Source organism: Tupaia chinensis, unplaced genomic scaffold (genome assembly GCF_000334495.1).
Source record: "Tupaia chinensis unplaced genomic scaffold, TupChi_1.0 Scaffold000081_1, whole genome shotgun sequence".
Taxonomy (NCBI): domain Eukaryota; kingdom Metazoa; phylum Chordata; class Mammalia; order Scandentia; family Tupaiidae; genus Tupaia; species Tupaia belangeri.
In genome coordinates, this window is record NW_006159542.1 from 5240893 (window position 1) to 5267631 (window position 26739).

At 56.9% G+C, this 26739-nt stretch overlaps 1 protein-coding gene across 1 annotated transcript in view; it reads left to right on the forward strand.

The window, feature by feature from the left end:
* COL27A1 (collagen type XXVII alpha 1 chain) overlaps window positions 1-26739 on the forward strand; it is a 191819-nt gene that overhangs the window by 15725 nt on the left and 149355 nt on the right. The window contains exons 6-9 of the mRNA XM_027769364.1: window positions 6660-6730; window positions 10877-12633; window positions 21302-21355; window positions 25184-25237. Coding sequence (XP_027625165.1) covers window positions 6660-6730; window positions 10877-12633; window positions 21302-21355; window positions 25184-25237 — 1936 coding nt within the window. The remainder of the gene's footprint in view (window positions 1-6659; window positions 6731-10876; window positions 12634-21301; window positions 21356-25183; window positions 25238-26739) is intronic.

A 26739-nucleotide genomic window follows, 5' to 3' on the forward strand; every position in this document is an offset into this window, starting at 1 on the left:
TGGGGGGGGGGGGCCCCGGGAAAGCCTGTCCCGGGAATCGGGGGTGGGAGGTGGGGGTGGCCCCTGAAGTGGCCCGCGGGCGCAGAGGGGGACATTCTGGATGCCTGAGGTCTCCTTTGGGGCTGTCTTTGTGTTCCTTGTCTCGCTGTGTGCAGGTTCCGAACCTGTACGTCTGCTCTCTGTCTTGTGAAGCTGCCCTTAGGAGTCCAGGTCCCTCGCTCCCGCGTCCTGCTCCTGTCTCCGTGTCTGTGTGGCTCTGCACGTCCCGCGTTTCTGGACATGCCCCGTGTGTGTGTGAACTGCCCCGGGTCTGTGTCTCAGTCTGTCCCTTCTCCTGGGAAGCTCTCAGTTCCTGACCCTTCACGTGTGTGAACGAGAAGGGAGCCAGCTTGTCAGAGCGGACGGGGTCCTGGGGGAGACCAAGTGGAACCCTCACTGTGCCGTTGGGGAGACCCCGGACCAGAGAGGACCAGCGCAGAGCTGGGACCCGGAGCCAGCCGGGATTCTCAGTGTGCAGTGGGCGTTGTAAGGGAGAGGGAGAAGGGAGTGTGAACAAGAGCCGGCCACTGCGTGCGGGTGCGTGGGAGCCCTCTCTCCGTCCTGCCCCCAGGACCCAGGACACTCCCAAGAGGCTGGTCAGGGCTTCAGCTCTGCCTGCCCCACCCCCTCTGAGCTGGAATCAGGGGGATGTTATCCCCCCCCCCCTTCCCATGTCTTGGAAAAAGCGGGCTGGTTGAGATTCCCCCACCGCAACACACACACACACACACACACACACACACACACGCAGAGCACAGGGAGCTCTCTGCTGACTCATTTTCTCCAGAAGACCCTTTGCCAGAGTAGATGCCAGTGGTTGAGCAGAAAAGTGGTGCCAGGCGGGTACCCGATAGTGGGGCCCAAGCTTTGGGCAGCCGACAGCCCCAATGCTTGGAGGGCAGCCTCTGCCTCTCTGCCTTCCTCACCAGGCGTGGACTGGAATCCTGTGCTCTTTGGCTCTAGCACGCCTTCCAGCCCTACTCTGTCCCCTTTGGCCAGCCTGGGCTCCATGACCCTATTACAGAGCACACCCCTGGCCTCTGCCGGCCTTTCCTGTCCGCCCAGTGCTTGGAACTTTCTCCTTCCCTGGTGCTCACATGCCCACTGTGCCTCCATGGCCATCCGCCCCACTAGGGTGTCCTGGAAGGGGCCTGCCCTCCGAAGGTGGCCCATTTTCTGTGCCCCTTTCTGAGCACTCCCCCTGTTCCTTGGTCACATGTTCTCCCCCTCAACTCTGTCTAGAGACCCTCTTGATATCCCACAGCTCGGCTCCGTGCACGGAGGTGTTGCTTCAGTTGATGGTGAACCAGTAGGACTCACCTCAGTAGGACAGACGCCAGTCAAGGCAGACAGTGTGAGCCTTGCCCTCGCGCAGCCTCGAGTGTGAATCCTGACGGCCCAGCCTGTGTGGGCCAGCCACTCACCTTTCCGCTTCTTGTTTTTCTCAGCCACAAAATGGGCTTCTTCTTTCCAGCTAGCATGGTTTTATGAGGTTCCATGGGACCGTGCCTGTAATGGGCTCAGAACAGTGCCTGGCATGTTGTAAGAGCTCAGTGAATGGCAGCTGCTATGTGGATCCCCCCCCCCTTCCCATGTCTTGGAAAAAGCGGGCTGGTTGAGATTCCCCCACCGCAACACACACACACACACACACACACACACACACACGCAGAGCACAGGGAGCTCTCTGCTGACTCATTTTCTCCAGAAGACCCTTTGCCAGAGTAGATGCCAGTGGTTGAGCAGAAAAGTGGTGCCAGGCGGGTACCCGATAGTGGGGCCCAAGCTTTGGGCAGCCGACAGCCCCAATGCTTGGAGGGCAGCCTCTGCCTCTCTGCCTTCCTCACCAGGCGTGGACTGGAATCCTGTGCTCTTTGGCTCTAGCACGCCTTCCAGCCCTACTCTGTCCCCTTTGGCCAGCCTGGGCTCCATGACCCTATTACAGAGCACACCCCTGGCCTCTGCCGGCCTTTCCTGTCCGCCCAGTGCTTGGAACTTTCTCCTTCCCTGGTGCTCACATGCCCACTGTGCCTCCATGGCCATCCGCCCCACTAGGGTGTCCTGGAAGGGGCCTGCCCTCCGAAGGTGGCCCATTTTCTGTGCCCCTTTCTGAGCACTCCCCCTGTTCCTTGGTCACATGTTCTCCCCCTCAACTCTGTCTAGAGACCCTCTTGATATCCCACAGCTCGGCTCCGTGCACGGAGGTGTTGCTTCAGTTGATGGTGAACCAGTAGGACTCACCTCAGTAGGACAGACGCCAGTCAAGGCAGACAGTGTGAGCCTTGCCCTCGCGCAGCCTCGAGTGTGAATCCTGACGGCCCAGCCTGTGTGGGCCAGCCACTCACCTTTCCGCTTCTTGTTTTTCTCAGCCACAAAATGGGCTTCTTCTTTCCAGCTAGCATGGTTTTATGAGGTTCCATGGGACCGTGCCTGTAATGGGCTCAGAACAGTGCCTGGCATGTAGGAGCTCAGTGAATGGCAGCTGCTATGTGGATTATTATTCACTTCATCTTGAATGGGCGTGTGAGTCAATGGGAAAGTTCTGGGCTGTGTCCTGGCCAGACAGATGACCCATCTGTGTTCCCGTGCAGTAGGGGTAAGGTGTGAAAGAAGGAGACCGGGTGTGGTTGTCTGGGCACATGGGGCCTGGCCAGTCCATGGGAGCAGGTGGGACAGTTCCGCCCCTCTGCTGCCCTGTAGTTCGTGGCCAGCTTAGGCCCTGGGAGAAGAGCCAAGCCCAATGTGCAAGGAACCACCTTCCTTGAGAGTTTCCATGCCCTGGTCTCAGCCCTGCACCCTCTGCAGACATTCGTGCTGGTCTGGGTCTCCAAGTCCTGTGTGTTTTCAGGTAACAAGGATGGAGGAAAAAGCATCAGGCAGGCTGCAGGTCCTGGCAGCCCAGTCATCCCGGGGAAGCCACATTTAGTGCGCTGGCACAGGGCCCTCTGCAGGGAGTAGAACGCCTGGGCTTCCTTCTCGGAGGGCTGTGTGGCCAGGCTGTTTCCATTGCTCCCTTCCTTGTGGCTCCTGTTTCGCCGGCCTCCTGCCCTCTCTGGTCCCTGCACTCTGGTCTTCCCGACATTCCGGAGCCCGGGGTTCACAGAGCCAGGGCCCACGAGGCCGTGGTGAAAACAGAAGTCTGGAAGAACAAAGGCCCGAGCCAGCACAGGCACTAAACGTTACTAGCAGTAGCCTAAACAGGATTGGAACGGCAGCACAGAGTTGGCCGGGCCTCCCTCCGGGAGCCAACTTTCCAGGCCTGGAGCTTACTTAGATGGCTCCTTGGCTCCCTGAGCTGCATCTCTGCTCCTGGGGGTGAAGGCTGGGGCTCAGGGCTCTGGCAAGTTGGAAGTCTCTGCGAGTCTCTGATTTCTTCTCCATGGGAGATGAGTCAAATGAGAAGGACCATTCAGTGGCAGAGTCGAAGTGCTGTGTGGTTTTAGGTGAGTCACTTCCTTTTCTGGGCCCCAGTTGCCCAGCTTTGCAAAGAAGTGATGGAGCTGGAACCTGAGTCAGGAGAGGATTGCGAAGGGCTTTCTCCCACTCAGACATACCCTCTGTTTGGGCACTGTAGGGGTCAAGGGCACACAGAATCCCAGGTCTGAGGGGACAGGCGTATCTATCAGTGTGAATGAGTGGGAGCTGAATGCTTTTGTACCAGGCCTTCGGGGCTGAAATTCTCAAGGTAGAAGCCATGGTGTTAGGAAGCTGAACTGAAGAGACTCTACCTCCATCCACCTTGTGAGTCTTCTTTCTCTTGACCTTTGGGGGTGAAAATACCCCCCACCCCACTTGGCCCTCTGATTCTCTGTAGCGCAGTTTGACACCACCACGTCCAGAAGAGAGGTCCTTGCCCTACTCGCTCCCACTAGGCCCCTCTTCGTCAGCTTGGGAAAACATCCCAAGAAGAGTGGAGGTGTCATTAATGCAGTGAAGGACGGAAGGAATACGGACCAGTGCCAGGAGAGGGCCAGAAGAGAGGAGGCCGGGAGGCAACGGGACAGACACTAGAGGAGTCGCAGGAACACAGGAGAGGAACGGTGTGCTCGGAGGAGGTCTCCTCTGTTCCCTGATCCTCTTTATTTGGAGACGGCTGAGTGATAGGACGCACAAGGTCTTTATGGCAGGACTTCTCAGAGCCTTTTGGTATGCGGCTGTGCTCCAGGGACTGTCTAGGCTGGGTTGTAAGAGATAGCTCTTCCTTCTCCAAGATAGCAGCCGCAGATTCCTGGAGTACCTCCCCAGGGATGTAAGAAAGAGTACCGAGGAGTTGGGAACCTAGAGCTTGTCCAAGGTGGCCTTGAGGAGGAGATGGAGGCCCTCTGTTTTCCCCGCACATCAAATAAAACCCAACTCCTCTCATTTCGTTCCAGGACCAGTGGGCTGCCATTTGCGTCAGGTGGACAGGTCATGTCAGGAGGGTGGGCCCCGCCCCTGCCCTTCTCTCCAGGCAACTCCGCGGCATGGAGGCACTTGGATCTTCAGTCCTTCCCCACAGAGACCCCAGGGAAAAGACATGTTCCCGGCAGCCGCAGCAGATGGAATAGAATGGGGTGGGGCAAGGATTACCCAGGAACGGTCCTGGGGATTTAGGGCTTTGGGAAGACACTGTGTAAAGTCCAGGGTCCTGTAATGCCAGGTAATCTTTATTCATCTTGGAAAACGTGTGCTGGATACTTACTAATATGGGCGTGAACAAGACAGATAGCCTTGCCTTTCAGGGACCTGGTCTTGAAAGGGGAATAGGAAAATAGAAAAAGGCACCCTCTGTGCCCCAGTGACACCTGAGCTGGGATCGTAAAGCTGTGCAGTAACTGCCCAGGAGAGGAGTGTTCTAGATGACGGGAGCAGCCCGTGCAGAGGTCCCGAAGCTGGAGAAGGCTTTCAAGGGACTGTCGTCAGTCTTGTTTTAGCCAGTTTGCTTTATACTGCGTGGCCGAAGACCTAACTTAATCTGGTTTAAGCAATCAAAGGGGTTACTATTTTCCCTATCAAGAGGGCCCAGGGAAGAAGAGTACTAGAGTTCAGTTAGCCTCTCCACAGTGTCATCAAATACCCACTATTTTTTGTATTCTGACATGGGCTTGTTATCTCATGTGCACAAAATGGCTGCAGCTCCTCGAGCAGTATACCCTCACTCAATAACACACAGAGTCCAGTAGAAAACCTTTCCTTTGGGAACACTTTCCCAGGGCCCCTGGTAGGCATCCCTCACCTCTCCTTGGCCACAGTTGCATGCCTAAGTCAGTTATTGGCAGGGCGAATGAAATTCCCAGGATCGGCTTAGACTTACCCAGATTGATCCAGTATCCTCTGAGGTCCATGCCTGTCTGGAAGGAAGGATGGCTGTGGACAGGTAACGACCTTTCACAGGGCCCAGGGCATCACGGTTGGTGGCCGCAGTCAACTGTGAATGTCCAGGAGGCTGGCAGACAGGATAAGCGTGTCCTCTGAGGTGCCCAGGGAGCCCTGGGAACCGGGGGCTCCAAACCTCGGCCCTGGTAGATGGGTTTCCTGGGTCACATGCTTCCCAGAACCATGCCATCCTAGCTTAGCTCTTGGAAATGGATCCTGGGACTCTGGCCCAGCCTCACCATCCCCACCCGCCCGGGGCGGCATTCTCTACTTGGGTCCCGGCTGTCTCTGGCCACGTGCCCCCTCTTCTCCGCCCGCCTGGGGATCAGATGCCCTGGGTGGCTTCAGGTGTCCCCGGCGGCTGCTCCCACAGGAAGGTGAAACCAGATCATCATCTCTGCCCGTCTTGGCAGCAGCCACCGAGTGGAGCGTTAACTCTTCCTGGCCCCGGAGTGCAGGGACAGCAGGGACTGTCCCCGGAGCACTTTCGTGGCTGGCAGCAGGCCAAGACCACGACAGGCATGAGCTCATTAGTCCTGACGCCTGGCCTGCAGGATGGGGAGTGCTAGCCCATGCTGCAGACGAGGCAGGCTCAGGGAGCCTGGGACTCCCTGGGTCACACAGGCTGGTGCACGCCGGGGCCACGTTTGCACCTGGCCCTGGGGACTCCCCATCTCTCCTGTTCTCTCTACCTCTTTCCATCAGCATCCAGCCAGGTAGGCAGCTGCCTTCACACAGCCATGTGCCCCTGCTGGAGTTCGGCACTGGTCCTGGGGTGCAGGTCTTCTCTCTCCTGATCTTTGAGCAGGTCCAGTCTGGTCATTCCACTGACCTTTCACCCCTGGCTTTGCCGCCCATTGGCTGTGGTCTTGGGAAGGGTCTCAAGATCGTGAGGCCATAGTGAAGATGGGGAGACTGAGGCCCAGAGACAGAGATGAGTTGGCCCCTGACTGCCCAGAGTCAGCAGCAGATTTTTAAGCTGGACCCTGGCTCTTCTGACACCCAGGGTGGGGCTTCCTGGCTGCCGCTTCCTGCCCTGTGACCTTGGCTTATCGATCTGTAAAGTGAGGTCGGGTTTGTGTGGTGTAAGCAGGTACAGCCCGAGAGGCTGCGCCTGGGGGCCTGGGCTGTCCATATGGGGTCCTGGAACCTGTACCTTGCTTCCTGCCTCCCATGGATGAGACTAGGCCTGGGCTCCCTGGGCCGGATCTGGGCACGATCGGTGGAAGCTGATGCCCTGTCTGCTTGTGTCTCTCGGTCTCTAGGGGGTTTCTCTTCACCTGGATCTTAGTCGCGTTTGCCTGTCACCTGGCCTCCGCCCAAGGAACTCCTGAAGGTAATTTTCTCTTTTCTTTGTCCAGGGGCAGACAAAGGAGGACGGAAGGGGCCTGAAAGTCAAGGGGTGGGAGACGTCTGTGTCCCTAACTAGGACTCTGTTTGCCCATGGGTAGAACGGAGTGGATCCTTGGCAAGGTCTCTACAGCCTTCAGAGAATCACATTTAAAGTTTCCCAAGAGATGGAAAGAACTCAGTGCAGAGATGTGGATGGACAACCCCCATCTTCCTATCTGGGACAGAATCGAAATAAATCACTTTGGTTCAGGCAGCCTCAGTGCCTCCTCTCTGTCTAATGGGTACTCTCAGAGCTGCTGAGCAAGGGCACTAGAAGGCCACGGCTGTCACTGACCAAGCCTGAGATCCCGCCCCTGTCCGTGAGGTCCTGTTTTTCCCTCCTGCCCCAAGGAGCTGTCCAGGGGGCAGGGGCTGCCGTGGGCTGGCTACACAGCTGTCCGTGGAAACCGAAACCTCTCCCACATCTGTTTGTCAAGCAGCCACAGCGCCTCTTAAAATAGCCTCCCAGCCCCCTCTTCCACGCCAGGCCTGTGTGCTAGAGCAGGCGGCCGGGCATCTGGGAGTCCCTGTGGCCTGACCTGGCCACTCGGCAGAGATTGGGCCCTTGGGAGGGGAGGGCTGGGCCCGGAAGAGACTTCTGCTGCCCTGCAAATTTTGTGCAAATGTCATATTTTCCAAGCTTGCTGTTTCCCTCACAAAGTAGGTGAACAGCTGTCCAGAGTCCTGACTCAGGCACTGGGGGTTGGGGGGAGGGTTGGGGGCCGGGGAGAGGCCGGAGCTGTGTGGAGCCAGGTTTATGTAATAAAGGGCTCTTGCTGGGGCCAGCTGGCTAGGCTCTTCCATCTTGGCGTGGGGTTGAATTCACTCCCCCGTTCCCCGTCTCTTTGTCCCGATGGGTTTCTGGATGTTCCATTGTGTCTGAGAGGCTCTCGAGCGGTCTAGCCTAGTGGTTAAGAATGAAGACCCCAGGGCCTGGTGATCGGGGTTCACACTCCAGCTGTACCATTGACAAGCCACATGATCTTGGGCGAGTGATTCTGTCTAACTCTCTGAAGCTCATCTACATGGGCGTGATAAAGAGTACCTGCTTCAGTCACAGCTGAGGGAAGCAACTGAGATAACGCATATAAAGCAGCTGGTATACAGTACGTGCTCAATACATTTTGTGTTTATTGTCATTAATTATATCACGAAGCTGAAAAGTTTAGGCAAAGAACAGAGCTTCCCCATCCCATGGGGCACCCAGGGTTAGAGACCAGGCAGCTCAGCGCCGACCACCTCTCAGCTCCAGGGGTCAGAGCTGGGGTTCTTACTGCTTAGCTGCAGATGTTTTTTGGGGGGGTCCTGGAAACCAGCTGGTCATTGGCTTTGAAACCCACCAAGAGAGGATAAGGGAAAGCTCAACTGTGCCACCTGCCTGAGGGGATCCTCGGGGCAGTTGGTGGGGTGAGGGGGAGCAGGGCAGGAGACTTCCTACTCCACCTCTTCCCCAGCCAGGCAGCCCCTCCCTTTTGGAAATTGTTTATAGTGAATAGCATTTCATGGTAACAAGCAGGCATCTGTGATTAAGCATGGAAGACATGCTCCTGCTAAGGGAGTCCTTCAGCAGTGGTTCATTGTGGCTTCGAACCTGGAGACAGACAGAAGTGGGATAGCATGGTGGTTCAGGTGCTGGATTCCCACATAAGTGGATCGTGGTTCGAGTCTCGGACCCAGTGGCTTGACAATCACAACAAATAACTAGATAAGTAAATAAATACATGTTTTTTTAAAAGAAGAAAAAATGGGGGAAAGGGTGGAAAGGAGAAAGTTGAAGTGAAATGTAAGGGCCTTGGGTCCTACAGGACAAAGAGGGTCTTGACCTTGAGCCAGTCTGAAGCAGCAGCCTGGAGCTCCAGAACTCTTAGAGCAGCATCAATACTTTGTCACCTTCAGCTCCAATTCAGCCCCCTGGCCTTACAGGCAGGGACACTGAGGCCCATGGGCCATAACTCGAGCAGAGTAACCTGGTGTAGGGCTTGGTGAGGAGCCCCATTTTTTTTTTTTGTAATGAGATTTTTTGCTATGGGGCACACATGCTCACCGAAGAGACAGAGAGATAGAAAGTGAGAAACCACCCCCCAGGAGCGAAGGCCATGCTGCAATCCCTTCTCCTCCATTTACCTCTTGGGATTTTGGACATGCACACACATGCACCTGACATGAGTTTTAAGCTGCCGAGTCTGGGACTTGAACTGCGGTCGATTATGTGAGAACCCAACGATGTAACCATTACACCATCTGCTGGTGCCCCTTATAGCCCCATTTTACTGGTGGTCCTGTTAGGCTTTCAGTCTTGACTTTCTCGCCAAGAGCCCACTGTGGAGTCATGTTGCCAGCACCCAGGTCCTCAGTTTCCCCGAGGGGCCCATCTGTCTGTCCGTCTGTCAAGCCGTCTCACAGCTGTCAACTGTGAGTCTATTACGTGCAAGAGCTGCATCTGGCCGCCAGCATAGCCCTTGCACCGCTGAGAGGAGAGTGTTGAGCACTCGAGGACCAGCTTGCTGAGCTTGGGGCAGGGCCCTGAGTACGGCCCCGACCTCCATTCCAGAAGCAGCCTCTCTGTCCCTGCCGGGACAGGCCTCCTGCGGACACTGGCACTTCGGCCAACTTCAGGAGGTCGAATGACCCGGGAGAGGCAAGGTCAGGAAGCCTTTCCATAAACACTCTGGGAACCCTCCTTTTGCTCTGGCAAGCCCTGCCGACATAATTATTGGGCGGATGTGACCTGGCCAGACCATGCCTGGATGTCCAAACGCTTCGCCAGAGGACAGAGGTTGCAGGGACGCCTTGATGACTTCCCGGCCTCTCCCCAAAGCCACACAGGGAGGACTCACCTCCCTCTTGGTAGCAGATAGAAGCTTCCCTCCTCGCTCTGACCAGGGAGAGACTTTAAGGGTGGAAAGGGGACTGAGTGGGCCCCTGAGGATGTGAGGAGACCAGTCAGGTCCCTGGATATCCTCACCAAGCCCTGATGACACATCTGCTCCTGTCACCCTGGGCCCTGGCTGTGGGTCTGTTTCCAGGAAGAGACAGCTTTTTTTTTTTTTTTTTTTTTTAAGAGGTTTTTGCTATAGGGCCCACGCGCTTGCCAGACAGACAGAGAGAGACAGAGAGACAGAAAGCAAGAAATCACCCCCCAGGGGGGATGGCCACGCCACAATCCCTTCTCCTCCATTCTCCTCTCGGGATCTTGGGCACGCACGCACACGCGCCCGGTGTGAGTTTTAAGCCACCGGATCCGGGACGCGAACTGCGGTCGACCATGTGGGAGTCCAGCGACATAGCCATTACGCTAACTGCTGGTCCCTCCAGGAGAAGATGGCTTTTGAGGTATCAGAAAGGGGTATAATGAGTCATTGCCGGGCAGCCTTAATGCTCTTAGCGGTAGCGTTTAGTGACTGTCACAATTTTTAATATTAGTAGCTATCATTTGAATGTGCTTATTTATAAGTGCCAGGCCCTTTTTAAAAAATGTATTCACTCATCTAATTGTCATGACATCCTTCTTGTCATGACATCCAACCATGATGTTGGTGCTATTGGGTTGTTGGAAAAGTCATGAAGTATTTTTTCTTTTTCTATGTAAATATGTGTCATCATGACTGTTCCGATAGCCCAATATTATTACCCCATTCAATCGCTGGGAAAACTGAGGTGCTACAGTCACAGCATTAGTAAGTGGCACAACTGGGATTTGATCCCAGGAAGTTGGCTCCAGAGTCTCTGCATGTATGTGTTTCAGGTCGGTCTTTATTTCTTCCATGAGAGGGAGAGATACAGGAAGAGAGTGAGAGATATTCCCGATGGGATCTCCACTTCCAGCTTCAGCTGGCCTGGATCACAGGCATGCAGGTGTGCTTGGCATGTACAGGGAAGCTGGTGTCACTTTAACCGTGATCTGGAGCAGCCAAATGAGGGCTTGGGGTCCCCTGGTGGCCCCCCCGCTGCACTCTGGGTTGTCGCCCGCTACTTACCTGTGAGATGAATGAACAGAACACCAGGGAGCCGCGAGGGGCCACCCATGTTGCCCAGCAGGGGCACGGGTGGAAGCAGCCCTGACGGTGCCTTCCCCTCTTCCCTCCCTCAGATGTGGACGTCCTGCAGCGTCTGGGTCTCAGATGGACGAAGGCAGGAGCGGGCCGGAGCCCCGTGCCCCCAGGAGTCATTCCCTTCCAGTCGGGCTTCATCTTCACGCAGCGGGCCCGGCTCCAGGCGCCCACGGCCGCCGTCCTGCCCGCCGCCCTGGGCACAGAGCTGGCGGTCGTGCTGAGCCTCTGCTCGCACCGCGTGAACCATGCCTTCCTCTTCGCTGTCCGCAGCCGGGAGCGGAAGCTGCAGCTGGGCCTGCAATTCCTCCCTGGCAAGATGGTGCTGCACCTGGGGCCCCGGCGCTCCGTGGCCTTCGACCTCGACGTGCACGACGGGCGCTGGCACCACCTGGCCCTGGAGCTGCGCGGCCGCACAGTCACCCTGGTCACGGCCTGCGGGCAGCGCCGGATGCCAGTTCCACTGCCTTTCCACAGGGACCCGGAGCTGGACCCCGAGGGCTCCTTCCTCTTTGGGAAGATGAGCCCACATGCGGTTCAGTTTGAAGGCGCCCTGTGCCAGTTCAGTGTCCTCCCCGTGACGCGGGTCGCTCACAATTACTGTACCCACCTGAGAAAGCAGTGTGGCCAGGCCGATGCCTACCGGCCCCAGTTGGGACCCCTCCTCCCCCAGGACGCTGGCAGATCCTCCCCCTTCCAGACAGACCTCGCCCGGCTAGGCCTGGAGAACTTGACCACTGTCACACCTGCCCTGGGGTCAAGGGCAGCAGGCAGGGGGCCCAGGGTGACTGTGGTGCCCACCATGGCCACCAAGCCCCACAGGACTAGCCCCACAGACCCTCACCAGCATCTCACAGCTGAAGCCCCAGCTCGGACCCCCCTGCCACCTGCCAAGCTCCCAGCGAGTAAAGCACTTCCCCGGCTGCTCCCAGCCTCAGTGGCTGCTTCAGCCAGAACTGCCCCCTCTGCGGCCTTGTGGAAGATCACAGCCACCCAGATGCCCCGAAGTCCCCCCACCAAGCCGTCAGCCCCTTCTGCTCCTGTTGTCCCTGCCCAAAACCCCCATCGTGACCTTAAAACAGCTGCACCTTCATCCACGAGGTCAGCCCCACCCACCCAGAAGCCAGTGCTGCCCACGTCCCTCCCAGCTCCTGCCAAAGTCTTGCGTCCTGCTGGGAAGCTGGGGCAGAGACCCCCACCACCCAGTGCCCAGCCCCTTCTTCCCACTGCTGGCTCCGTGAGAAAGCCTGTCCCCACAGTAGCCCAGACCGAGGCCAGGTTGACCAGTCGTGCCAGTAAGCCAGCCTCTGCCAGCACCAGCACCCACACAGCTCCCTGGACCACCATTTTGTTGCCATCTCCTGCCCCCCATCCTGGCTCCACCAGGACCACTCAGCCACCAGCCTCTGTGGTACCTCCTGCCTTGGGCACCAGAACCCCCAGAACAGCACCACCCACCCTCGATCCTGGCTCAGCCCCCACTGGAAGCAAAAAACCTACTGGATCAGAAGCCTCAAAGGAAGCCGGACCTGAGAGAGGCCTCCGGAAGCCAGTCCCCTTCGGACCTGGGAAGGCAGCTGGGGACGCCCCTTTGAACCATCCAACGACCAGGCCCAGCCCCAGACAGCCCCCGGCCACTCGGCACACCACCCCAGCCCTGGTGTTGGCCCCAGCACGCCTCCTGTCCTCCAGTCCCCGGCCCACGAGCAGTGGATACTCATTCTTCCACCTGGCAGGACCCACGCCTTTTCCTCTGCTGATGGGGCCTCCCGGGCCCAAGGGAGACTGTGGTCTGCCGGTAAGACATGGTGGGGCCTGCATGCTGCTTGGAGCTCGGGTGGGTGAGTGGGCAGTTTGGTCCTGGTAAAGGCAGGGGAGAAGAGCAGCTTAGCGGGTGCTGGCTGTGGGCAGTCTTGCCACGAACCCAGTCCCTGACTCCTTGGGCTCTGCGCTCTCCCTTAGCGAACATCCTGCTCCAGTTTCATGATCCACTGGGACAGACTCAGGTCTGGTGGCCACTCCCAGGCAGAGAGCACTCTGGGCTTTTGGCGGCCCGGGTCCATGGTCATTCTTTGCTAACCGGATAGCAGAGACCAAGCGGTTTCAGGAAAGCACTGACCAACCCCGGCTGTGCAGAGTGCACTGGGCAGTGGCCACGGCCCAGCTCCTCTAACTCCTGGAACAATGCTCCTGTGGCCCATCGGAGTTGTGGACAGAGATCACGCCTGGGTAGCCCGGGACGTGTTTTGTTTGGCACACACAGCACTCTTTAAAAAAATCGAATAAGTTACTAGCATTTAAAAAATGTCAAAGATTTCTTATAAAAGGATTGGCAACCAGCATCTCTTGGGAAGTGGGAGATGGGGTGGCCTTCGCTGTCCCTGTAGATGGGACAAACCCATTCCCTTCGGCACGGTCCTCATGTCCCCTAGTTGAATCTTCAAGCATCCTTTCACCTGTTGATGAGACCTGCCTGCTGGCACCTGGAGGCATTTGGTTTGTGGGTCCTGGCAGAGGAGTTTGAGATGAGGAAGGTCAGCCAGAGCGAACGAGCAAAGGAAAAAGAAAGAACATTCCATGTGCAGGAGAGGGTCTCGGGGTTGGTGCCTCCGGCTTGCCTGGGACCGTCTCCAGGGGCAACGACCTTCCCACAGCTGGAGGCCAATTCCTCCGGGTGGGGAATGATGGGATAGAGTTTTTAGAAGGGACAGGCCTCCGCTCTGCTCCCTTCCTGCCTCGGAGATGACCACGGCGCACGGTGGCCTGCTCCCTGCTGCTGGAGCCGCAGCTCCCACTGGGCTCTGTGTTGGAGGTTAGGGCTCCCTACGATGTGGAGTTGGTGGCAGACGCTGGGAATTCCCGGGTCTTACAAACACGCTTAATGAGTTTTAATAATCATTAGGAATAATATTTATTCAGCCTGTCTCCAAGGGGACTGAGAGGCCGCTTTTATTATAACCATATTGTAGAACTTATGGAAATTATATGCATTGCTTTGCAATTATGTCAACATTATGCTCAGATTCCATGTTCTGGAATTGGCAGTGTAGAGAGCTGGGAGCCACCGCTTTCCCGAAGAAAGAACAGGGAATCCTTTCAACCCCTCCTAGCTACCTGGCCCGACTCTGGCTCTAGGCTCTTTGGGCCTGACCACTGAGCTTCCCGAGCTGTGTGTGCACAGAGGAGGGTGGTGAGCCACAGGGTTTCCACTCTGGCTACGCAGGTGGCTGGCCACCCCTCCCCAGGGCGTGTGTGGGGTGGAGAGAGGAGAAGGCCACGTCTGGGCGAGCAGAGCTGGAGCAGGAGTGACTTCCTGCAGTGCAGAGTATGCCTTTGGGCCTACTGTGTGCCAGAACTGCATACTTTGCCCTGGGCCCGGTGCTCTGGGTCAGCAGGATGTGAGGCCTCCTGCCAGACATCTATGTGCTTCAAAACATCAAAGAAAGCACCGAGTTCCTGGCCAGCTGATGCATGTTTAGGGCCCATTGGGTTCAGCCCTCATCCTTGGGCAGGTGAGGAGGTAGGTGATTGTGCCCAGAGAGGGCAAGGCTTGTCTGAGGTCACACAGCATGTAGAAAGTCGAGTTGAAGTTGACGTCCCTGACTCTAGACTCCAAGACCAGCAAATTCCATTCCACTCCTCTGAGTATCTACTCTGAGGCTCTGGGACCCAGGACTGGGGGCTTCAGAGATGAGTCAGGCCCTGTCCTTAGCCTCCACGAAAGGACTCAACATCTAAACGAATCTCTAGCTTCTGTACTCAGTTTCACGAGCTGCTTCCACCTGATTGGCGTCTCCCTTGGGACTTGTGGCAGTGGGTGCAGGAGGGCAGGACAAGTGTGCAGATCCCCACCCTCCAGGTGCTCTGATGGGCGGAGCGGTAGAGGACTTGGCCGAGGGCACCTGGTATGTTCTGAAGGAGCCAGTCGGCAGCCCTGGGTCCCCGATGTCCAGCTGAGAACAAGGGTCTTCCTGCTCCTCCAGCCCTCACGGATGGCATCCACCATGGTCAGCGGGCACCCCTGCCTTATGCCCATGCTGTCTCTGCCACCAGCCTCCCCCAGCTTAGAACCTAGCCTCACTCCAATAGCACCCCAGAAGCTGCTGGAATCTTTGCCTGTGTGGTGACCAGCCTCTTCCTATTTACTGGATACCAGAATGATACAATGGAAGCGGCTGTCGGTGCCATGGACTCCCATTCCGTCTGTATTTCCTGATCCTCCCTGACCCCATGTGTTGGGTCTTCAGGAAAGTCATGATGTATTTGCATAGAGAAATGTGTCAGGAGTTTCCTGACGACCTAATACTTTAGGATCTAAGCCCAGCAGGGCCGGAGCTGTGCTGCCCTGGACACAGGGCTTACTTATCCCCATGTGGGGACCCAGAGACCGGGGCTCCAGTGCTGGCCGCTCCACCCCTGGCTAGTGCTATGACTCCGATCCACTCTGAGCCTCAGTTTCAGTAGATATAAGAATAGCTCCCACCTGCCGCGCAGGGAGGAGGGGCGGCCTGAGGATTTGCAGACACCGAACACAAAACTACAGTTAAGGAAGCCAGGAGGGTGCTCGCCTCTAGGTTTGCTGAGTGACTTTGCGGGAGTCTTCCCCCTCTTGGCGCTCAGTCTCCCCTCTCACAGGGCATTGAGAATCTCTCCCTGAAAAATGACAGTGGGACCTTGCCATGCCCGAGACGGGTGCAGGGGTTGTGTGTGCATGCACAGACCTGCCGCCCAGTTCTCGAGGGCACGAAAATGGCTGGCAGAGGCAGAGACAGAGTTCTGGGCTGAAGCCTGCCAGGAGCCGTAGCTGCCGAGTGAAGGAGCTCTGTGGGAGCCTCGGGGGGGGGGCATGGAAAAGCTGAGCTTGGCCCCGAGTGAGTTGGGGCGGGGAGGCCACGGTTCACAGAGGCTGCACAGAAGCTGCACAGAAGCCCCGCGCCTGGGAGGAGGCGAGTCAAGGCCTTATTTATTCACGATCGGGCCGCTGGCATTTGCACACACTTGCACTTTCCGCAAGCGTCACCTCAGGGAGACCCGGCTGAGGGCCTGGCCTGCAGCAGATATTCTGTCACTATCTGTGAAATCAATCAAAGAATTTGCTCCTCACCCAAACCAGGTTGTCCCTACTCCCAGGTCAAGCTCCTTGAGGCTACACAGAGCTCTCCTGCCAGGGCAACGAGGAGGCCGTGTATTGGGTCGTCTGAAGAGTCATGACATAGTTTTGCAAAGAAAAACAGAAAAATCCATTATGACTTTTCTGACAGCCCAATATAATGCAAAAGCTTGTGCACTTGGGATTTGGAATGACCTGGATTGGAACCATTCCTTCTCTGCCCAGCTGTTGATTGAGAGCCTTCTTCATGCCTGGTGCTGTGTGACCTTTGATAAGTCACTTAACCTCTCTGAGTCTTAGTTCTGCCACCACCTACCTGTTAGGATGGCTGTGTGGAGTCAGTGAGATGAGGGATGTAGAGCAGCCGGCAGTAGAATCCGGGTCCTTATAGATTGCTGAGGCCGCAGCTATGAGCTTCTGGTGGGTGCTAGGGGGGGATGTTGCTGTGTCCGGTGAACAGGAGAGTCTGGGCACAGTGTCACATTAGCTTGCAGAGCGGACTCACCTAATCAGGGCTGTCCATGGTGCAGGCGTGGTTCAAGTGCAGATCCCCACCCTCCAGGTGCTCTGGACAGGAGGATGAGTGGACAGGAGGATCGCTCACTTGTCAGCTGGGTAGCAGGGGCTTGGGGGCAGGCCTGCCCCATTTCCCCACCTCCATACCCTCGGCTTCTTTCATAGCTTCTTGACTCATTTTCATTAGTTTGTGTTCCCAACAGCCCCAGGGCGTGACTGGAGGGGCATCTCTTGGCATCTCTAGGGCCTTCGTACTTTTGGCGGTTAGAAATTGGGGTGGGGGCAGCAGGTGGCATGGAGGTTAAGGTAACAGGATCTGGGGACCAGCAGTTGGTGCAATGGCTATGTCGCTGGACTCCCATGTAGTTGACGGTGGTTTGAGTCCCGGACCCGGTGGCTTAAACTCACGCCGGGTCCATGTGTGTATGTGCCCAAGACCCCGAGCGGAGAATGGAGGAGAAGGGATTGCGGCGTGGCCATCCTCCCTAGGGGGTGATTTCTTGCTTTCTGTCTTTCTGGCAAGCACACGCGCCCTGTAGCAAAAGCCTCTCCAAAAAAAAAAAGGATAACTGGGTGGCTCTGCGGTTCGAGCCCCAGACCCGGTGACTGAAAAACATGCTGGCTATGTGTGCATGCATGCCCAAAATCCCGAGAGGAGAGGGATTGCTGGCCATCCCCCTGGAGAGTGATTTCTCACTTTTCCTCTCTGTCTCCCCTGGTGAGTGCACATGCCTTATGGCAAAGATAAAAAAAATTAAAAATGAAAGAAAGAGAGAGTGAAAGGAAGAAAAGGTAAGAAAGAAATCGGGGTTAGAACTTGAGAAATCCCCTTTACACCAGCATCACCCAGAAGTGAGGAGACTAGAGGCCGTTTTGCTTGGTCTTTAGCATATCATTTCCAGCGCTTGCTGTTAGCTGGCCTGATGGCTCCAGGTTCCTTGGGGGATTAAGGAAAAGACTAGGGAGCTGTGAGTAGCACCCAAGGAACCAGCAGGGGGCCTAGCAACAGCAGGACACTGCTACCACACCCAGGCCTGCAGGGCCCGGCGGTGGAGGGAAGGGTTAACCAGAACCCAACAAGAGTTAAGACCTTGAGCAAGGGGCTCCAGACAGGAGCTGGGGACGTGCAGCTGCACAGTTGCCGCCAGACTACACAGGGCGGGGAGACAGCCTGCAGAGAAATGCCCCACTCCCTCTCTCCTACTCTGCAGTCCCTTCTCAGGGTCTCCAATCGGCGGAACCCCACGGAAGCCAGAGTGCAAGGAAGCACAGGGCTGCCATGTGTAAGAGGCCAGGGGGCGCAGAATGGTCGGGGGAGCAGATGGAGAATTATCGGTGGCGCTCCCACATATTATCTCAGAAGATGAGGGTCACTCCCCATTTCACAGCTGGGCAGACTGAGACCGGGAGGCACAGGGAGCTGAAGTAACTCACTTGAGGCCACACAGAACTGAATTCCTACTGAGAAACTATCCCAGTGGATCCTCCCCTAGAACAGAGACTGGGGAAGGCACAGGACCCTGTGAGCTCAGATGCTCAGAGATAGGAGTAGCTTTGAGACCCCCACCCACCCCCAGCAGGCCCCAGGCACAGAGCAGAGACCCAGAGACCGAAGGGCCCTTGCTCAGGGTCACATGGCAGCTAGCAGCATGCTCAGGCCTGGGCTCCAGTCTCTCCCGTCCCAGGCCTGTAAAATCTCTCCCTGCTAGCTGCCAGGGGAGATGCCAAGACAGACTGCTCTCTGAGAGGCTTGGCAGGAGGGCTGTTGCAGCTGGACACAAGGGTGGACTTGTTCCATGGGATGGGGTTCCCCTAGGCCTGGCTGTCAGGCCAGGACCCTTGGGGGAAGCCCCGGGGCGGGGTCTGCATGGCTGTTTCCATCGCTCTGTTTGCGTGAGCCTGGGGCCAGGCCTCCTCCACCTCCCCCAGATAGGCCTGCCGCCCCCGCTCCCCTCCCCTCCGCTCCTGGCCCTTTCAGAGGCCCCGTTGTTTGCGGCGTGGAGTGGAAAATCCCACCCCAGCCTCGTGAATCATCCCAGAGTCACCCGCTCAGGCTTCGAGGCCTGGAAAGAGATGGCAGCGTTTTTCCACTGTATGGGAACAGGCAGGGTCTCAGGACAGATTGGCGAGGGGGGACTGGGGGTGCCCACCCTTGCTCGCTCACTAACAGAGTGGGTGAGCCCTGATGAGGAAGGGTCAGGCCCATAGCTGGAACCAGAGATGGTGGCCCCGGCCCGGGTTGGTAGAGTGAAGGGGACCACAGCCGGGACTGCAGCCAGGCCTGGGCTGTCGTGTCAGGGCGTCAGGCCTGGGCAGCCATCACCAGGCCAGGCCGTGGGTCCCATCGGGCACGTAGAGCGTGCTCTGCAGATGTTGTGGATGAGGTCAGACTCCAGCCTGGATGCCCCCATTGCTAGGGCAGAGGAAGTGCCAGAAGGGAGTGCCCAGGTCTCTACAGCTGCTGCCCTGCCCACGTCCATGAGGGAGGGACACCCCAGAGCCTCCCTCTCTGGAGGCCTGCACGGGCCCTCCACCCCTCTGGGCCCTGGCCTTCTCTGTGGATGAGGATGATCTCTCCTCTCCTCTCCTGCCTGATAACCTAGAGGAGGAAATTCCTCCTGCCAAGGCCTCCTGCAGCTCAGGAAGCACCAGGGCTGGAATGGTCAGTGCATAGAGGGGAAGGGACTCCCCAAGGTCGCACACCTAGTCAGAGACACGCCTGGCCAGGATGTCTGTGTGGAAGCTGTCCAGGGAGACAGGCCCCATGGTCTTGGGTTTGCACCCAGGCTCGGCCTCTTCATGGCTGTGTGGACAGTTATTAAGAGTTGTTAACCTTTGACAACTTCCTTTGCCTCTCTCTGGTTTCTTGTTTAATTCCGGGTCACCTGGGAGAATTGGGCCAAGGAGGACCTTCTACTTTTTCTGACCCCAGAACCACATGTGAAGAAGGGTGGCTTAAAATGATGATTCGAGAAGGTTCCAGGCACTCAACAGAAATACCAGCTAGCATTTTTCACACGTTGACTGAGCGCCAGGCACTGGGATTAGCACTTTTTATAGATTATCTGTCGCCTGGGTGCTATTGTTGTCCTCATTTCAGTTATAGAAACAAAGACGTAGAGACTGAAGTGACTTGCCCTCAGTCACCCAGCTAGTAAGTGGGGGTGTCTGGCGTGAACCCAGGCCCCCCCTCTTCCACTGCCCTCCACGGTTCCCGCTAAAGCCAGCTGGGAGAAGAGGCAAGACTGGCCCCAAATCCCAAACCTGCAGAGCTGGGCGTAGGACCCGGGACCTCACACCCAGCCCCCAGCTCCAGATAGAGGGAAGGTGCCTGCCAATTTGGCCAGAGATTCCCGGATGTTCGGAGGTGGCTGGGATTTGTCCGAGGTCACACGGCAGCCCTGCCCCGCCCCCTCTCCCCCGGGGCTCTTGTCCAGGGACCGTGGGGCCTTGATGTTCATATCAGCTCGTCTGGATCTATCCTCTGATTTTTATTCATGGGCGAGCGAGCACGTGGTGTTCACAGGCCAGAACTGTGAGCCGAGTCTGCCCAGCGTGAGATCTGGATTAATTACCAGCCAAACCGTACTGGGTTTTCAACACCGACTTTAACTCTGGGCAGGAAACCTGGAATCTCGTTGATGGTTATTTGAAACAAATGAATTCCCCAGGCCTCACACATCCTCGAAAGCCTGGCTTCCTTCGAAGGCCCGGGCTCCGCTCTTCACGTCAGACACTGGATTAATCTCCATTCATTCCTCCGGACAGGCGGGACAGTGGCGGCTGAAACTGTTTTAAAGGGGAGCACCTGAAACTCAGGTGAAAGGCAGTCCAGAGTCCCTAGCTATTAACTAGTAAAAGCAGGATTCGAACAGAGGTCAGCTCAGGGCTTAGGAAGTCTACTGTTTCCTCCCATCCTGTGTGAAGAACAAGAGGAGGCCTGGTGCACCTAAATGCCAGCCTTCAGGGTTAGGCCATTCTCTTGTGCAAACGGGAGCCATTAAATGCTTTTGAGCAGGGGAGTGCTTTGGGAAGGTAAATGAGGCTGTGTGGAGAACTGGAGAAGGGAGGGCAGAGTGGAAGAGAAATTGGAGGCAGGAGACCAAGGAGGAGGCTGCTGCTGGGCCTTAAGGCCAGGAAACAGATGGTTGGAGTGCCCATCAATGGTCCAGGCACTGGGCTAAATGTTTACTATCTCATGTATCATCCTTGAAATAATTCCATGAGGAGGGCAGTACTGCTCCCATTTTATAGGCGGGTGGGGCAACCCACCCACGCGGTGTGGGGATTTGAACCCATGTCTGTCTGAGTCATAAGCCTGTGCTTCTGCCCTTTATGCTACATTGCCTGTCCATGGTGCAAAGATGCATGGTGTGACCTTGGCCAAGTCCCGTCTCTGCTCTGGCTCTGTGGAGAACTTGGCTGAGCCCTGGGGAGAGCGATGACTCATATCCCATTAGTTCCTTTGAGGAGAACATGATCTGATGAGAGAGAGAGTCTCCTAAGCAGACAGTTCCCCAAAGAATAGAGTGCCCATTAAAATAGAGGGAAAGATAGGACTTGACCCAACTTGGGGAAGGGTTCAGGGAAGGCTTTCTGGTGGAGGTAACATCCTGCTAAAAGATACGAATTTCAAAGTCTGAGAAACAGGAGCTGCAAAGTTCTGAAACCCCTCCAAAAGCATGAGTTCCTCAGGGCAGGGAGTTCAGGGGACCCCCATTTTCTCAGCCATGGGGTTTCCATGCCCAAAGCTCTGGACAGGATTGTTGAATGACTACTTGAACCCGTCCCCTACTGCCACTTGGTGATGTCTGATGCTGTCTTCTTACTTTCTCTTCAGGGTCCCCCCGGGCTGCCTGGGTTGCCTGGCCCTCCCGGTGCACGAGGGCCTCGGGTGAGTGATTGCATGCTGTCCTTTGGAGCTCCAGTTGGCCCCTACGTCTCACTGTGTCTGAAGTTCCAGGCTTGCTGTGTGTCCTCAGGCTCGTCCCGGTCCCTCTCTGGCACTCATTTTCCGTGTTGCCCGTCAGGGGTGAATGTAGGACTCCTGGGAGTGTCACGTGCACAAACACAGCACGGGGCAGCAGTGTGCTTCAGGTCTCAGTTGTCCATGCGGGCACCCTTCGCAGCCTGGGAAGGGAAGGGGCTCCTGAGCATGCCCTGAGCGGATGGGTCCAGTGTTTGGAATGGACCTGATGTGGGAGGATGTGAGCCTTACGTCTATGTCCTTAGGGCCCCCCTGGGGTGGGGAGGCTGACACAGGCAGCTAGATGGACCAGGCCAGGGAGGGGTGAACTTTCCATGCTGGAGGGGTTCAACCAGAGGTTGGAGGACAGCTTGGCAGGGCTGTGGTGGGAGGTGGGAGCTAGCCGAAGCCTTGGAGGGAAAGCAGCCCCGACCCGTTGCCTCTGAGACGTCATCTTAGGCTGCCATGGATCCCCGACGGGCCAGTAGGATCACTCTCATTTTAGGAATGAGGAAACCATGTAGGAAGTGGCAAAGTGAGGGCTGGAGCTCAGGCTCTTAACTATGTCCTGGGACCCTTGGGGTCCTCTTAGAGGGAAATCAGCCCCTTCTCAAGGGCTGGCACCCATGGCATCTGGCACCTGTGCCCAGGCTGCATCAGCTTTTCCCACGCTGGGTGCCTGGTGAGGCCCTGGCAGAGATAGCTGCCTGGGGCATATTTTTAGCTCTGAGCCTAGCGGATGGTTCTGGTTATGTAATTACCCGAGCCCTGGTTCCCTCCAGACCTGGCCCTGTGCTGCCTGGGCCCCGGGCTCTGGAATCTGCCATCTGAGGCTGCATTTCCTCCTGGCTTTGGAGCCTCTGTGAGTACATGCCCAGAGCTGGAGACTGCAGCTATCACAGTATCGCAGACAGGGGACCTTGCAGCCCGGGGTCACCGCGCGGCACTGGGATGCAGCTCAGACTCTCCCCAGTGCCTGCACGCCACCGTCCTCTATACCCTGCGTGCTCGCCTTTGCAAACGCCGTCTGTGCTCATGGCTGAGAGCAAATGCCCCCTCCTTTTCAGACGACCACGCCCTCCTTGCCACTCCTGCAGTGGTTCACGGAGGGCACACGTCATTTTTTGAAGGCCCTCATGATGGCTAAACCATTTGCTGAGCTGCGTATCGTGTTCTCCTTCCATCTTCCCAGCCATCCTGAGAACTAGGTTCTAATAGTCTCTTCATTCTACACGGGAGGAACCCGAGGCTCGGAAAGGCTCAGTTACTTCGGATGAGGTCAAACAGAGCAAACGCCAGAGCCAGGGCTGAGCAAGGGCAGTCTGACTGAGGGTCTACCCTCTCGGCCATCTGTCAGCTCTTCTGTCCATCTACTCCATGAGCCCCTTCTGGCCAGAGACAGGCCTTACCTCTCTTTCTTACGTGGCGTTGATAAAGAGGTCTGGTCTGGGAGTCAAGAACATTTGCACCGAGAGGCTGTGTGATCTTAAGCAAGTCCCTTCCCTCCTCCAGCCCTCAGTTCCCCTAGGAAACCTGGGCTGATGGGGAGGCAATTCCAGGGTTTCCCCCAGCCCCGGGGAATGACCAGCCCTGCTGACCGGCTCCTAGGCTCTCTGCCTGCCCCACCCCCATCACCCTGTCTGTAGACTGGAAATTCCATAGATCATAAAATTCCAAAGATAATAGCATGCTGGTTTCTACCGTCTCAGCCCCTCTCTGCACAGATGGTGGCTCTGGGGCTCAGGGAGGGGCAGGGTCTCACCTGTGGCCACCAGAGCTCGTAGTCCTGCCCCTATCCACCTCTGCATAGTTCCTGGGACCACTGAGGGATGCAGGGAATCCCTGAGTCCTCCCCCACCCCGCTTTCTGGGCTGCAGCGTTTATAGAATTGGTCTGCTGGCTTCTAGTCAACTATGTGCTTCGTTTCTCTACAAGGCAGTGGCTGGAGAGGGGTGGGAGGTGGGGCAGAGGATTGGGAAGCCCCCACTTTCAGGGGCTGCACAGGGGGTGGCTGAGCTCCTGCCCACCATCTGCGGGACAGCTGGGACACGACTGGGGAAAGGCAGCTACCCTTGCCCTTGTGTAGCCCACCCTTGGCTCTGGCTGGGGGAGCTGGGTGGCAGGGACCCCTCCTCAGACACCCCCGGTTCTGGCTGAGCTTCATGGCTAGACCCCAGGAGCCTGGGTTGGGGTGGACATCTGGGATTTTTCAGATTCTTTAGAGACTGCTGGATCCCAGAGTTTTGTAGCACAGAGGGGGAGACTGAGGCTGCGGCTGGGGAGTGCTGCCTGAGACTCAGAACTGGGACCAGGTCCTGACACTGTAGGTCCATTCCTGTGTCAGGACACGGTGCTTGGTGGGAGGGAGCAGGAGGGCCGATTATTTCCGAGGGAGGGTCACACGTGGCACTTATACATTCCTTGGCAGGCTGAGCACACTCTGGATCTCTGGATCCCGCTCCTTCCTGGTGCATTTGGAGAAGGGGAGGGTCCCAGGGCAGGCATTGAGGAAGAGGGAGGTGCCTTGGTTGGAATGTGACAGGCTGCAGCTGGGAAGCTGGCCTCCAAGAGGGAGGAAGGAAGCGCCTTCATGCACATCAAGAGGACCAGGGGGAGAGCGGAGTGTCTAGAGGCTGATGGGGTGGAGACCGTGGACCCCTCGAGGTATCTCCCTCAGCTCCCATCGCCCCCAGATTATCCCTGCTGGGCAAAGGCCCTGGGATATTACCTGACTCTTCCATCTCTGTTTATGTTATGAGGTGAAGGCTCTAGCCCAGGGCACTTTTGGGAGAAAGTAGGCATAGTAAGCTCCAGCTGTGGCCGGGGGATTCAGATACAGCCTGGGAAAACCGAGCATCGTGGACCTGAGACCAAGACTTTGCTCTCTCTCTTGGCCACAGTTTAAGAGAACTGCCTTCTGACCTTGGCCAAGACTTTTGTACTCTCTGGAGCTACCCAAATGCTCCATGGTCTCTGGAGGACCCTGGTAGTTCAGAGCTTGTAGGATTCTAGGGGAGGGCTCTGAGTCCATGTTGTAGCCCCAGGGGAGGTTCAAAGAGGTTAACACAGCCTTCATTGAGCTCCCAACTCCAGAGCCTAATAGCGCAAATGTCCAGTTGGAGTCCAAAGGGTGAAGAGGTTCCCTGTAGGCTGGAAGAGTCCTAGAAGACTCCCTGGAGGAGGTGGCATTTGAGCCAGGTCTTAAAGGTTGGATTGGGTTTCAACTAAAGGGAATGGATGGAAAAGACATGTTAGATGATGGGAACAGCATGGGCAAAGGGGATGAGGAGAGAAGGTGCCAGGTGCATTGTAGAGTAGAGAACAGCTAAGTGTGGTTTGAGCCCGAGGAGGCTGGGAAGGGTGACTGGGGTCAGGTCGAGAAAGTGGGAAAGTGGTAAAAAACCAAGGGCCAAGGACTGGTCCTCTGAGCACAGGCATATCTGACGTCAAAGTCCAGCTCTGTCCCCTTGCAGTTGGGTGACTGAGACGGGCACAAACCTCATCTCCGAGGTTGGAATTAGGAAGCACCTTGTGGTGGGTTGACAGGCTGAAGTGAATAATGTGCGGAAAGTGCTTCCCCAGGGCCTGGCCCCGAGCTGCCCTCCTGAAGGCAGGCCGAGTAACCATGATGGTGTTGTGAAGACTGGATGTGGGAAAAAAACGCGGAACCACTGGGGCAGGCAGGGGCTGGCCTCAGTGTTGGAAACAAGGTACCTCCTATTTCCTCTCATTTTTTTTTTTTTTTTTCCTTTCCAGGGTCCTCCTGGGCCTTATGGAAACCCAGGTCTCCCCGGCCCTCCTGGAGCCAAAGTGAGTGTTTACGTGAGGCCTGGACCTATGGCCACAGAGCGGGTGCTGGGATTGGGGAATGTGTGTGTGGGCTCTCTGGGGTCCCAGAGGAGAGGTTTCCAGGTCCTCATGGAGGATTCCCACCCGGGCCAGAGGCACCCTGAACTTTTCCCCGGTGCTGGGCACCATGCCAGGTCGGCAGGTGGAGCTAGGGGTTGAGTGTGGCCGCTGATCGAGAGGCTGAGGGGAGCAGGGGGCTTGAACTAGAACCCTCAAGGGGAGTCAGCAGGGTTAACTCATCCTAACAGGGAGAACCTTCAATGTCAGACTAAGGACGAAAGATTGACGGGGTTGTAAGACGCGGCTGGGGGCATCGGTGTTGGAGCTGGGGAGGCAAGTGAGAAGCCGGCGTTTTAGGAAGATGGCGGGATGCCCTGGCAGGGTGGACTGGAGTATCAGAGGCACAAGGTTTGACCAGAGCCAATACAGGAGACAGAGGATGTGAGAGGCTGGCCCACAGGAGGGACAGGGGACAGAGGACGCTGGCCCGTGGGAGATCCAGGGGACAGGGGAAGTTAGAACAAGAGGGGAAGATGCAGCACCATGGAAGCTGGGGACGGCGACTGCCGAGGAGTGTGGGCGGGAGAGCGGGGCTGCCGGCCGAGACTCCTGCCCAGCTGTGCAGCACCCTATCGGGTGCCCAGCAGGTGAGCACTGGGCCTTGGTCAGCCATGTCCACAGCCAGTCTTTGCTAACCTGACAGCGAAGACCAGATGGCTTAAGGAAAGCACTAGATAGCTGACCCAGGCCATGCAGAATGCCCTGAGCAGCTGCCATGGCCTGACTCCCCTGACTCCCAGAGCACACTCTTGCGGCCTTCAACTTGTCTGGGAGTTGTAGAGAAAGGTTGCCCTGAGTGGCCCTGGCTATATGGCTATGTGGCACCAGAGTCCTGGCATAGAGCCTTGCAGGGGCATTGGCCCCAGTCCCTGTTGGTCTGACTCTACGGCCAGGCGGGGCTGGGTCCTTCCTGGGAAGGCAGGCAATGGAGGCCTCAGGTGTAGTGGCCAGCAGCTTCCTGGAGGGCTCTGGGCTTCAACACAGCAAACGCTGATGACAGTGAACCTTAGTAGTGAACCGGTAGTGAACCCTTTCTGGGAGCCGGGTACCATGCACACACCTCACCTGGCCTGTCTCCTGTGATCCCAACCAGGCCACCACAATGCATGAAGGGACCGTACCATTTATAGACGGGGAAACTGCCAAAGAAATGGAGCCGAGCCTGCCCCCACGGGTCAGGCAGAGAGAAGGGACGCTCCTTCGGCAACCTCTGCTCTGTAGCACGGGCACATCAAAATGCCGGGACCTGGCAGCTGTTTTGAATTGCCGACCCTGCCCTTCTCGGCCAGCTCTGGTGTGGGCCTGGTCACTCCCTCTCCCAGACTGAGTCCTGCTTTTGTGGCACAGATACTCCACCAGTGCCCCCACTCCCACTCGCCCATGCTGGCTCTGTTTTTCCTGCT